This window comes from Bubalus kerabau, chromosome 11, assembly GCF_029407905.1.
Source record: "Bubalus kerabau isolate K-KA32 ecotype Philippines breed swamp buffalo chromosome 11, PCC_UOA_SB_1v2, whole genome shotgun sequence".
NCBI lineage: Eukaryota > Metazoa > Chordata > Mammalia > Artiodactyla > Bovidae > Bubalus > Bubalus kerabau.
In genome coordinates, this window is record NC_073634.1 from 97061351 (window position 1) to 97074285 (window position 12935).

The 12935-nt window shown below is 42.8% G+C and overlaps 1 protein-coding gene across 9 annotated transcripts in view; it reads left to right on the plus strand.

The window, feature by feature from the left end:
* Positions 1-12935, plus strand: part of RABGAP1 (RAB GTPase activating protein 1) — a 159944-nt gene that overhangs the window by 131957 nt on the left and 15052 nt on the right. For 7 of the 9 annotated variants that reach the window (XM_055541077.1, XM_055541074.1, XM_055541078.1 and 4 more), the window contains 2 exons: positions 9923-10015; positions 10420-10530. In XM_055541077.1, coding sequence (XP_055397052.1) covers positions 9923-10015; positions 10420-10530 — 204 coding nt within the window. Of the gene's footprint in view, positions 1-9922; positions 10016-10419; positions 10531-10618; positions 10821-12935 lie in introns of those variants that run through there. The other 2 variants (XM_055541080.1, XM_055541081.1) reach the window with 2 other exon arrangements.

Genomic DNA, 12935 nt, shown 5'->3' on the forward strand with positions numbered 1-12935 from the left:
CATCCTTTAACTTTCAGTTTTTGTTGTTGTGGCCATAAATTCCCTAAAATGAAAATAATAATACATGAAGGAAACCCATTCACTGTTTATCACTTCCAGTGGAGCATTTATGATTTGTATTATTTTAAGGTTTGAAAAAAAGGAATCTCCTTGTGTTCATGTTATGAAAGTTTTGTTTTTAAAGAAGAAAAAATAATTGAGGGAGTTTAGTTTGGAATGTGAAGGGTGGAGGCAAATGGGAGACAGAATAAATAGCTGTATTGAGATGCTTATAGGGTGCATAAAAGGCTGACTGTCACGTTTATTTGGTGTGACTCCAGAAGGTAAAACTGTGACCTCTGTGTCAGGAGAGAAGCTTCACTGTCTACTGCATAGAGCACAGACCTATTTAAGGCACCGTTTCCTCATCTGTAAGGTATTACTGGACTTCTGGTTCTGGTTATATGTCATAGTGAGCTAGTTCAGGCTACCCTTCTTTAAACATTCGGAGATGCCAAATAAAGTATGACCCAAGAAATGTTTAAATACCTGGATGAACTTGAAAGAAAAAGGAGAAATGTCCAGGTGCCTGAAACAAAGTTGCTCAAAGCTCGTGTGTGTGATAATAAAAGAGGCATCCCAGGGGAATATGGGACCAAACTGTGTGTTAGGATTTTAATGCTCATGAAGTTATGACATGATTTGGGGCCTTCCGGAGGCAGCTGAAACTGAGTCTCTGCATAAAGCTAGGACTTTGGAATGGCCTGTTTGTAAAAGCAAGAATACGTAAAACTACCTGTTAGACTGAGAAATGGTAGGAATCCTGATGTAAAGTGAATGGGGGATTTGAACAACAAAAAAAGAAATAGAACTTCCAGAAATCAGTCATTAAAGTTATTAAATTTAAATGCTACATACTTAACAAGTCCCATGGCTAACATGTAATGGTGTTTCACCACGTGCTAGGTGCTGTGATTGAGTGTTTTTACATGTGAGGATTAACTGCAGTATGTGTACAGTGATTACCTTAGTGCCAGGTAATGAGTAAGGGTTTAAGAAACAATGGCGACTACTACGATTATTCCCTTCTTGGATTTTCCAGCAGACAGACTCTTTTCAGTAACACTGATGATGGCTTTGTGGAAAGGGCAGAGCCACGTGAGCTCTGAACTTCTTAGAGCTACTCTTTCTACCTGGTTTACATACAGGAAGGTGCTGCCTCTTATTTGCTTATGATTTCTTGCCCTCCCCTCCAAAACCTGCTCCTTTCTCAGTGCCCCTGTCTCCTGTTTGTAGGACCTGGTTGCTCAGGCCTGAAAACGTGATACCGGCCCCTCCTACTTTCTTTCTCACACTTCACATCTTCGTCCTCCACATCCAAGCTCTGCCATCAGACTACATCCTGAATCTGATCACTTCTCAACCCCTTCCTTACCCATGCCCTAGTCTAATCATCTCTTCCCTTCTCTTCTAGCATTTTCCAGTAATTTCCTTGGTCCTCCTGCTTTCACAGTGATTTCTTCCCAGACTCTTCTTGATCTCATCTCTCACATGCTTAAAACTCTAATGACTTCTTATCTCAGAATAAAATTCAAGAGTCTTTGCGTTGACCTGCAAGACTTGGCACCATCTCCCCTCCGACAGGCTAGTTTCAGCTGCTGCTGCTTTTCCCCCTTATGCTTTCCACTTCAGACACCCCAGCCTCCTTACATGCGAAGCTTGTTCCCTCCTCAGACCTTTGCACTGGCTGGTCTCTCTGCCTGTAATGTTGTTCTCCTTGATGCCCACATGGCTTTACCCAAACCTCTTAAGTCATAGGCTCAGTGAACGTGTCACCAGAGAAGCCTTCTCTAATTACAGTGTCTACAGTAGCACTCCCCCAGCTCTTTCCACCCTATCTCCTTATCCTTTTGTATTTTCCACATTTCACTTATTTCTACTTAACATTATTTGTTTGATTATTGTCTGCATTCCCCTCTACCCATGCTGGAATTAAGCCTCTGACAGAGAGCACTTTCTCTTTTTTGTTTATTGCTGAATCCCCAGTACAAGAACAGGATCTGACATATAAATATTGGTTGGACAAGTGAATAAGTGACTTTTCTGTTGAGTTTCTTCCAAGTGTTTTACAAAGAAGTGTTAACATGGATATTTGGGCAAGTCTTAAAAATAGATCTAGCCGAAGGTTTACCTTTTGTGTTTTCATTAGCTTGAAACACATTAATAATATATGGATTCTTTATTTCCCAAGTCCAGATGGGAGGTGTCTGATGTCTTTTTTTCCTTGCCTATGCTTCCAAGAAATTAAAGTCAACAAGCCCGTACAGCTGACATTATTATTTGCTTAGATACAAAATTCCTTTTGGTCCTGGAAAGCTCTCTGCATGGTTAGGGTACACTTTGGATGATTTTCCCTACTTGCATATGGCTTCAGGTGAGAAGAATAGTAATTTTTTCTTGAAATTGACTCATCCTGGAAAACCTGCAGATTCACCAGGACATGAGAGAATGAGCTTTTCTGCTAAAAGGTGGGGTATGGTATGTACAGTTGAGTTAGTGATGATTATTAGTTTTACTCTTGCAGCTATACTTAATACCAAATAATATTAGAGCAGATACAGGCAATAGCCAATTATTGGCAAAAGACTTCAGTCACAGTGATAATCTGTGTACTCAAAAATAAGAAAAATCATTGGCAAGTTCAGTGATGAACCCTGCATTATGTGGACTGCATGACAGGGAGGGCCTGGGGTAGGGGGCACAGTGAGTGAATAGGACCTTTGGGCAGCTTAGAGACCCTCTGGACATAGGAAAGGGGATTCCTACCATGTGAATGGTTTGGAAACTAGCTTTTCAGTTTCTTGGTATAGAATTTAGAAAGGAAATATTGGCTCTGTAACTCATTCAATCCCATTCCATTATTTTTTAATGTAAAAGCAAAGTTGTGATTCCCTTTTCTCAGTTGTACTTCCTGATTAAGATGGGAATTGGGAATGCTTTACCTCCCATGCTAGTCCAGGAGACTCTTGTTGTCTTTTGTGTTTTAGCAATTGCAATGTTGTAATTTCCAATATTTGTATAGATTCTATAAGAATATCATTGGTTCCTCACAGTACCCTGTGAGGTGTGAAGGGCAAGTCAAACATGGAAACAGGCTTATAGAAGCCAAGTGACTTACCCAACTGATAGTGACTGGGCAGTGACAAAAGCCCCATTGGAACTAGGGTCTTCTGACAGCCTGTTGCATGGCCTCTTTTTGCCAAAGGCGACAGGAACGGAGTTTGGTGTGGCAGTATCTTAAATGGCCACAAGGTGGGTCTGCTGCCCACACAGTCTGCATTCTCTGTGCTCTGTGTCTTCCTTGTCGCTGTAAATCTTGCTCAGTATCTGTCATTACTTGGCTCTCTTTTTTTCTTTCTTTCCTGCCCTTTCTTCTTTCTTCTTAGTTTATTATGAGACTGAATTTTTGTTTTAATTTCTTGAGGAGTTATAGATCCCCTGCTCTTAATCTTAAATTTAACCACATACATCAGCTCATTTAACTGTCTGTTGAATTTCTGTCCCTCCATGGGTCAGTGAGCTGAGACAGAAAAAATTGCTTCCACTTATGATACAAGATCTAAAAGCAATTTCAATTTACATTGTTCCAGAAGATCAAGAATGGTCCTAGGAGCCTGACAACCCGTGCATCATGTTTAGTGGGGAGAAATGGGAAAAAAATAAATTAGGTCTTTTAAGTTTTTGACTCCAGAAATATGTAAGAGCAACTGTTTCTTCATGTCTCTATAATGGAATTTTTTAAAATAAGTCCAGTAAGTGAGGCTTAGAAGAAGCAAGAACCATGCCAAAAGAGATGGCTCTGTGGGTTTCTTAGATCAAGAAGAAAGACTTGACCCTTGTTCTGTAGAATCCTGCCTAATGTGAAATGGAATTTCTGAACCATTGCTTCATTGAAATTTGTTGTTTCAAACATAAAGTGAATATGCTAGACTTCAAACTACCTGTGAGAAAAGATATTATTGCAAGTAGTAATCTCTCTCAATTAATGTAATCCTAACCATTTGCCATTTGGAGAAACAGAAGACTCTTTGGCATTTAGGAGTATTTGCATTCAGGGCATGTTTTAATCATGAGCTAAAAGCAGTATTTAGTTTGAACTTCATTCTCTGCTTAAATCATTTGTGTAGTTAGTGTGTGTTTGGGTTTTAAGATCTGTGTTTATAGTGACTTTATCAGTCTTTTTCCTTGATATGTTCACAGAAGCCTTGCATAGTATCTACACATCGTGAATTAACCCTTAGAGGCCCTATGTGAGGTCATTTTATAGATGTGTATACTGAAGCTTAGAAAATTGAAGAAAACTCCCAGCCAGCACAAAGTTAGTAAGGGATGGTGTTGAGATTACATCCCAGGAATTTCAGACTCTGAAGTCGGCGCTTACCACCATTGTGCTTTACTGTGCCTGGGGGAGTGAATGAACGAGTCAGGAGCCACTTCTGATGGTCCATTTTTGGCGATACTTGTCATATCATGATGCATAACTCAGTCTCTGTGTCAGTGTTGAAACTTACTTTTTGTACACGGTAGCTGAGTGCCATTTTCATGTAACTCGACCAGGCTAGTTTTATGTCTTTGCTTGTTCTACCTTTTAGAACTGGATTTCATGAGGAAGCTTCTGAGTGGTTACTTTCTTTCTCTGCAGTGAACCCTGAAGTTTGCTGATTATTGAAAGGGTAGCAGTGGTTACTACCTTCTTATTTTAATAAGTTCCTCTCCTTTGGTCCTTATCTATGTTTGAGTCCTCTGCTAATAACTTGCCGATTGCACTTTAGAAAAATACTCTGATGGTAGAACAAGGATGCCTAATTCTATTTAGTAATTTTTGAGGGAGTTTGAGTCTAAACTGTTTGAACAAATTAAATAAAAAGGCTCAGAAATTAAATAGAATGTTGATTTGTTTCAAGTGGTTTTAAGTGCAGGCATTGGAGTCCCACCAACCTTGGCTCTCATCCTGGTTCTGCCTCTGCTTTGTGACCTTAGGTAGGTTAGCACAACGGGTTGTAGAGAAAGAAATAAGGTGATGCCTTTAACATCGCAGCTGCTCTGTGACACACCAGTGCTCTTCTGGCCCACCAGGTTTTGATCTCTGCCCAGATATCGGCTTTCCTTATGTCAGTTCATGTCAACGAGCATTTGTAGATTGTCTTCTATGCCAAGAATACACTGAGCTCAGCTACAGAGAGGAATAAGAAACAAGAACCACCCCAGATTTGTTTTCTTATGCTGGCACTGCTACTGAACAGACTGGGTCTTTTACTTCAGACAAGCCACTTTACCTGTGTAGGGCTCCATTCCCCGGGGCGTGCAGTGGGGGGTCCTCACTGCTCCTACAGCAGTGAGGGTAAGGATCCCTTCTGTGCCCATCTCAGAACGTTGTTTGGAGGATTAAAGAAAATAGTAGGCGTAGAGGTTAGGTTGAAAGTCCTACGTAAATCTCAGGTTCTTTTATTCACTAACTGAAAAGGGAAGATGGGCTTGTGTCAGATTTCTTTGTTTAGCAGTGAGGACTCTGGGGTCAGGAGCTCCTTCATGTACCAGACTCTTCCTGTGTACCCACTCACCCACACAACATAGCTCCACCCCTGTCGTGCAGAGCTGCTAGCCTCCAGGCTCTCTCCTGCGCTGGGTTTTCTGAGTGCAACCCAGCAGGGATTCTGACCTTTGCAAGGGCCTCTGAGCCGAACTTTAAACTGAGCTCCTACTTCCCACAAGCAGCCTGTTTCTACTCTTCTGTGTTAAATGGACGTTGTTTGAATGGCTTCCTGTTTGCAGCACATGTTCAGAAGGTGGCTGCCTCAAATTCAGGGCAAAGATGCAGATGATAATAAGAAGTCATAGCAACTCTTTATTTAAAAGACTTCACTGTGTGCCAGGTACTGTTCTCAGCTCTTTATGTGCGTTATATCATTTGATCCTCACAACAGCACTTCTCATAAGGACAGTTGGGGTTTTCACAGATGAGGACGCTGAGGCTGAGATAAGGTAGCTTGCCCTCAGTCACACAGTTAGTCATCCGTGGAGTCAGGACTCAAGCTTGCTCGGTACACGCTCTAGGTTGCCCAATAGTTCTGTCTCCCTCCCACCCAGGCCAGCAGCATGGGCCAGGACATCCCTGCCTATTCCAGGGGCTGGTCAGGGGCCAGCTTTCCCAAGGCAAGTAGCACGTGTTTTAAGAGAGAACCTTATCCACTTCCTATGACAGATTAATGACAAGTGAGTGACCAAGGAAAAGGTGTTTTAAGCTGATTTTTTTTTTTTTTTTAACTTCTACCAAAATATCCAACTGGCATGTTCCAAGTGTCCACCTTCTCTCTAATTCAGGGTTTCTTAACCTGGGACTATGGATGGGCCTCAGGGAGCCCATGAGCATTCTGAAATGGTATGTAGAATGTTTTATTGCTGGGAGCGAGGTGGGGGTGGAGTTAGCATCTGTGCTTTTTAGTGGGAACCTTGGCTCTCAGGGGATATTCAAAGTGATGCCGTCTCAAACAGTGTTAAGAATCTTGTACTAATTGAGATGAGGTATACAGTTGGTTTTACCTAAATTGCACACTTAGCCTTAGCCCAGGAAATGATTAGAATTTTTTCCTCCTTGAAAGTACATTTAAACAGATTTCAAATTTAACCTTCTTGGAGGGCAAATGTGTGAAACTGTGACTTCCACAGCCTTCTGATGGGAGTCAGCCAACAGTGGCTGTGATTTGGAGCTCAGGGGCTTATTCCATCACTTCTGTTTTTCTTGAATTCAGTTAAAATTGCAGTGGTGGAAGTAAGAGACAGACAAAATGAACCTTTAAGGGTGGGAGCTTTGTCTCCTCATTAAGTATTTTCATGCTTCCTGTGTGCCAGGCATTAGGAATTTCACAGTGCACAGAGTTCCTGCCCTTGTGGAGTTTGCATATCCTGATCTGTGTATATTTTTGTATCATTAATGCCTAGCAAAGAACACTGCACATAGCAGGGCTCAACTACTGGATAAATAAATGCCCCTTCTTGCATCCTTATTAGATTAAAAAAAAAGGAAGGCCTTTGGCTTTGATTTGTTCAGCAGCTGACTATTAAGTTCTGATTATGTTCCAAGCATTGAGCTGGGCACTAGAGATATGCTGGTAAGCAGAACAGATGTGGCCTCTTTCCTAGTGGGAAGACAAACAGTCATGTAAGCACATAAATAAATAATCGTGGACTTGGACAGGTACCATGGAGGATTTGGCTTTATGCTATGAGAATATAAAACGAAAGACTTAGCCTGATGGGGGAAGAGGGTGTCGGGAAGGGTTCACTAAAGAAGTGATCTGGAGGTCTGATCTCAAAGGTGAACAGGAGTGATCTGGACACCAGGCTACACAGGCCGAGGGACCAGGCTTGAAGCGTCCGTTGGCTTTGGTTGCCATTTCCATTTAGAAGACAGGTCAGTGCTAAGGGATGGAGTGAGGGGTCGTCTCTCGTTCATTTAGTAAGCATGCCTGGGCACTCTCTCTGTGCAGGGCAGGGACAGCAGCAAGTGAGGCCTGTCTCTGACCTGGAGAAGGCGCTAATGATAGGGTATGCAGGCTGAGAGGCACTGGTCTGTCCTGGGTGCAGCCTCATAAGGACACTTGAGTTGCTGCTTTTCCTACTGATACTTCTCATTCCTCACTCAGTTATCAAGCATCAGTCTTTCTCAGTGAGTCTCTGTCTCAGAGGCAGCTTGAGCCAGTTGACCATACAGCCACACACTCGGGAAGTCAGAGTCAGCTGTGAACCCACTGTGAGCAGCGTTGTGTTTATTTTTTGTGTGTGATGGGGTTAGAGTTAAGGCATTTAAGGGAAAGAGGGAGGAAGAGAGAGACTGAGAAGTGAGGCTGAAAATTAGGAAAGCAGTCAGAGTTCCGGAGCAGCGCGGTCCGTGGAAAGAATGCCAGAGCTCTGTCTCAGAGGAGCCCAACTTATGAGCATTGTTTTTAAACAGCAGTCACATTGTTAACTCAGTTAGAAATGTAACTTGTCCTCAATGCAGAAAATGTGAAAAACCTAGTAAACACACAGAGCAATGCCCATGTCTTGTCACCAAAATCTAAGAACCAGGTGAGATAACACGTGTACAGGGTCTGGCACTCACAGGGCACTCATTACACACCAGCTTCGGTTATAATGCTGAGGGGGAACCCACCCTTTTACTCTAAGAATGAGACATTTATAATAAGGGATAATGAGATGTAGAAGACATTATTTTGTAACTAACCAAATGTATGGTTATGGGGGAAATGTTCATTCTTTGTTACTACAGCATGAGAATGAAAAGTCGAAGGATCCTGAAGACTCATGAGAATGTTTTGTAGGGTTTGGCATCAGGTTTCTTTTTTACAAAGCACTTGAGGAGCCTTTTATCTCTGCCCGCCCTTTGTCATTTACACAGACTGACAGCAGAGAGTACTGGGAGGAAGTGTTGACCGCCCACAAGCCTCAGTTTTCTGTTCCTCTACTATTGATTTGTTCAGATTGTTTATGAATTTACTGATCACACAGATGTTTTATTTAGGTGCTTTCTTTGTGAATCAGTTACACACATAATAAACATTTGCCCCAGCATTAGCCTTAAACCATAGAAAATCTAGGCTTAGGGATGCCACTTTGCAGCTTGCAGCCTCACCCCAGTGGTGTTTAGTGGGCATCTTTATAGACTGCAGCGAGGGCATAGTGCTGGTAGGTTCCTGGCTGCCTCCCTTTGGGCAGCAGCCAAACTCCAAGAGTAATCTCTGATTGGGGCATACCTGTAAACAGCCGACTGGGGCATGTGTCCACAGAATCAATGGTAGAGGAACACCAGGCAGCTCAAGGGAAAGGGAAGAATGAGCAGGGACTAGGAGATGCTGACATGAGCCTGCTGCAAGCTTGGGCCTGTCCTATCCCCTTTCTGTACCTCAGTTTTTTTCATCTGTAAAAGAAGGAAGTTGGACTAGACTAGCTCTGAGATGCCTAATTAGCCTGGAAAGTGTTAGTCGCTCAGTCATGTTCAACGCTTTTGCAACTCCATGGACTGTAACCTGTCCATGAAATTCTCCAGGCAAGAATACTAGAATGGTGGCCATTTCCTTCTCTGGGGGATCTTTCCAACCCAGAGATTGAACCCTGGTCTCCCTGCATTGCAGGTGGATTCTTTGCCATCTGAACCACCAGGAAAGCCCAATTAACCTGAAACTTGGGGCTAAAAGTTAGGTGTGTGAGTCAGCAGTATAGCAGTTTGCAGTAGTTAGTAAGAAAAAGCTTAAGAGAAAGAGAACAGTAGTTTAATGAGATGGAAGAGTTTAAGGTCAGAGAGAAGTATGCCTGTTTGAAGGCAGCACAGAAGGTGCTAATGGAAAGGAAAGTGGTAGAAGGTAGATAGTGAGGTGGCTACAGCTTGGACTTGGATGGTGTCTAATGGCCTGGTGCAAATCCTGGATCTGCCAGTCCCTAACTGAGTGGCTGTGGTCAAGTTACCTAACTTCCTTACTTCTCAGTTAAGTTGCTTAGAAATTGAGGCTATTAATACCACACCTTATGGAGAAGTCGCGAGGTCACAGAATGGAAGCCCCTGCAGCGTTGCTGGTATGTGCTGAAGAAAATGGTGTGTGAGGAGGAGGGAGAGGACAAATAATCAGACCTAGGACTCAGATAGGAGGGGTCATCTGTTGGATGTTCATTCTGACACCCTTGGTAAAATCTTCAGGAACCAATTATCCCCCCACAAACCCCTAAATTTGAGTAAGAGTTTTAGTTTCTGGGCTTATGTGCAGGAAATACTACTTTGGTGGTTAACTTGGGATGCCAAGGTCAGTAGAGATCTTGGTCTTCAATGCAAGCCTTGAAGCACCCACCTCTTCCTGATGTTTTTTAATTTGTGCTGTGCTCTATCCTACAGATTAGTCAGAAGAAGTTGAAAAAATATGAAAAAGAGTATCACACCATGAGGGAACAGCAGGCCCAACAAGAAGACCCCATCGAGCGATTTGAGGTTTGTTTATGGCCTAACTGATGTTAAGTGCCTTGGCCTTTCACTTCAGATAATTGTGCCTATAATTAGTTTTAGTGAGCTCTGCTTAAAATTTAGTTTCACTGTTTCTAGGTTCCAGTTTCAGTTTGAGTTTGCAAATAAGAAAGCAAGACTTGTTTCGCTTCATGCTAGTTGTCTGGTTTGTTACAGTTCCCTGGGCTTTTGTCACAGTAGCAAGTAACTGCCTGACGTGATTGAGTCAGTGGAGACAGCAAGGAAGGAACTGTTGCTTGGCGGCACATTGGGGCCAGCCACATCTCCCCTGATTCCCATTGGTCTCAGCAATTAGTTTTGAGGGTTAACCTGAAAAGTTGTCATTTCCATCTAATCTTTATGTCTACAACTGGTTTCTCCCCACCCATCAGCGAGAGAATAGGCGCCTGCAAGAAGCTAACATGAGGTTGGAACAGGAAAATGATGACTTAGCCCATGAGCTGGTGACCAGCAAGATTGCACTGCGAAAAGACCTGGATAACGTAAGTCTCCCTTGTCTGAAAAGATGCTTGTGTTGAGACACTTCTCCCTTAATCAGGTGAAATCCTGAAGTTTTCGTGTTTATTCTAGTTAGTGTTTCCCTCTCATGAGGACCTCCTCGTGTCGGTACGGTTCCTTCCTTTCCTTCGGGGGTCATCGAGGATCTCATTAAGCTCTCCTCTCCACGCTCTTCTCTCATGATACATGCAGTCCCGGAACACCTCTCCAGACGTTGATTGAAAGGCCTCTTGGGCGGATTCTTAAGCCATTACAGTTGTCAGTAGCATTTAATCACTGTGGGTTTCCTTCACTTACCCCTAACACAGGAACAGATTTTGTCATCCTGGACACCATGTGCCTTTTGTATAATCACTGCCAGTTGTAATAAAGCCCAGTGCCTCCACAGCTTGCGATTTCATCAGGAATCTCTGCTAGCAGATGTTGTGTTTTTCTTTGCTTCTCCTAATCTTGAAAAGTTTGAGCTGATGGCATTCCTGGCAGGGTGTCGTCCATTTTCTGTACTGTAGGCTTCCCATAGTTCATGGTTGAGGTCAGACATTGGCAGACTTTTTCTATAAAGAGACAGACATGACTTGGTGGGCCATATGGTCTCTGTTGCAACTATGTAACTCTGCCATTGTCACGGAAGGGAGCCATAGACAATAAACAGATGAGCTTGGTGGTGTTCCAGTAAAACTTTATTTAGGAGAATAGGTGGCAGGCTGGATTTGGCACTTGGACAGAGTTTGGCAGCACCTGACTTAGATTTTCCTGTCACTTTTCTGCTCATTGATTTTTCTAGAGACAGGCTTAGGCTGTCGAGGGTTTATAAGGAACTTACATAATATGTTGAACGCCATAGGATATATGAACTTCACAAGGTCTTGACATCTACCAAACATATATGAAAATCCTGTGTGCTACTGTATTTCTTCAGCAGTCTGCGCTTTCATTAGATTCTCCGAGTGGTTCATGCATCAGATGAAGAGAAAGAGATGGCGGTATCTACTGGTTCATATTCCCTTAGAGAGGAAGGCACCCAGGAAAAAGCAGAGCCAGGAATATAACCCAAGTGCATCTAATTGGAATGCCCAGGCTTTATCTGTGATGCTACACTCCCTCCAAAGTAAATATGAAACAAGAAGCTGTGATTTGATGTCATAACTACACCAAAAATATACTGACATCTTTCAGAATGTTTCCTAAACCCTTAAGGAGTTCTAGGTGCTGCACAGTGCTTTGTACTTAATGTTAAACTCTCCAGGAAACCCTGTGCAAGGGATACAGTTTCACTGAGGAGGCCAGAAGAGGCTAAATGTCTTACACAGTCCCACTGTTAATCAGTGGCAGAGCCCTTAGATTGAAACCCAGTTGGCCTGACACTCTTGGCTCAGAGGAGCAGGACCCCTGCTGCCTCTTGGGCTCAGAAATAGCAAACTGAGGTCCCATGTCCAGCCATCACCAGTGCTGAGAAGATGGATGTTTCTGCACTAAACATTGACTCCCTTTCCAAGTTAGTTTTCTCTCATTTCTGTTGGATCATCACTGAAAATCAGCTAGGTTCTGAAGTGAAGAATGTGCGGTCTTTTCACCATTATTCGACTTCAGGGTGTTAGATTTTTGAAAGAACTTCTTCATGCCTTTTCATACTTCCCTTTCTGCATCCCAGAGAAAAGCTCTGGTTTGTGGCTTATAGGATTTCCAGAACCCTTGTTGTATTTCCAGTTAATTTTATGTCATTTTTGTTATTCCTCACCTGTCACTTCTGTGACTTGTCCATCACACAGTAGCTATGGAGAAATCCCCAGTCACCCAGTGAGTCTGTAGGTGACCCCACCCAAGCTTTCTTCTCTATGAAATGGGGCCTGACATTGGTGCTCAAGACTGAGAGGGAACCTGTGTAAGGCCCCGTCTGTGTCCTCTCCTGCATGGCTGCTCTCTATACTAAGACCACATGATGGGAGAGCGATGGAAACAGACTTAGTGGCAGACCTGCTGGGATTTGAATTCTGGCTCTCTTGCATTCTAGTTCTCTGACCTTGAGCAAGTTGCTAAGCTTTCCCCATTGAATTACTTGGGCCTCTATCAAAAATCGATTGACCTTGTATGTACGGGTCTCCTTGATTCTATATCTGCTCCATTGATGTCTATGTCTATCCTTATGCCAACACCACACTGTTTTAATTACTGCAGTATTATCAATCTTCAGATCAGGTCATGTGAATCCTCCAACTTTGTGTTTTTTGTTTTTTTTAATAGTTGGGCTATTATAAGTAAATTGCATTTATATATACATAAGAGAATCAGTTTCTCAACTTCTAAAAATAAAAGCCTTTTGGGATTTTGAATGGGGTTGTGTTGAATCTATAAATCAACTTGAGGAGTACTAACATCTAAACAATACTTG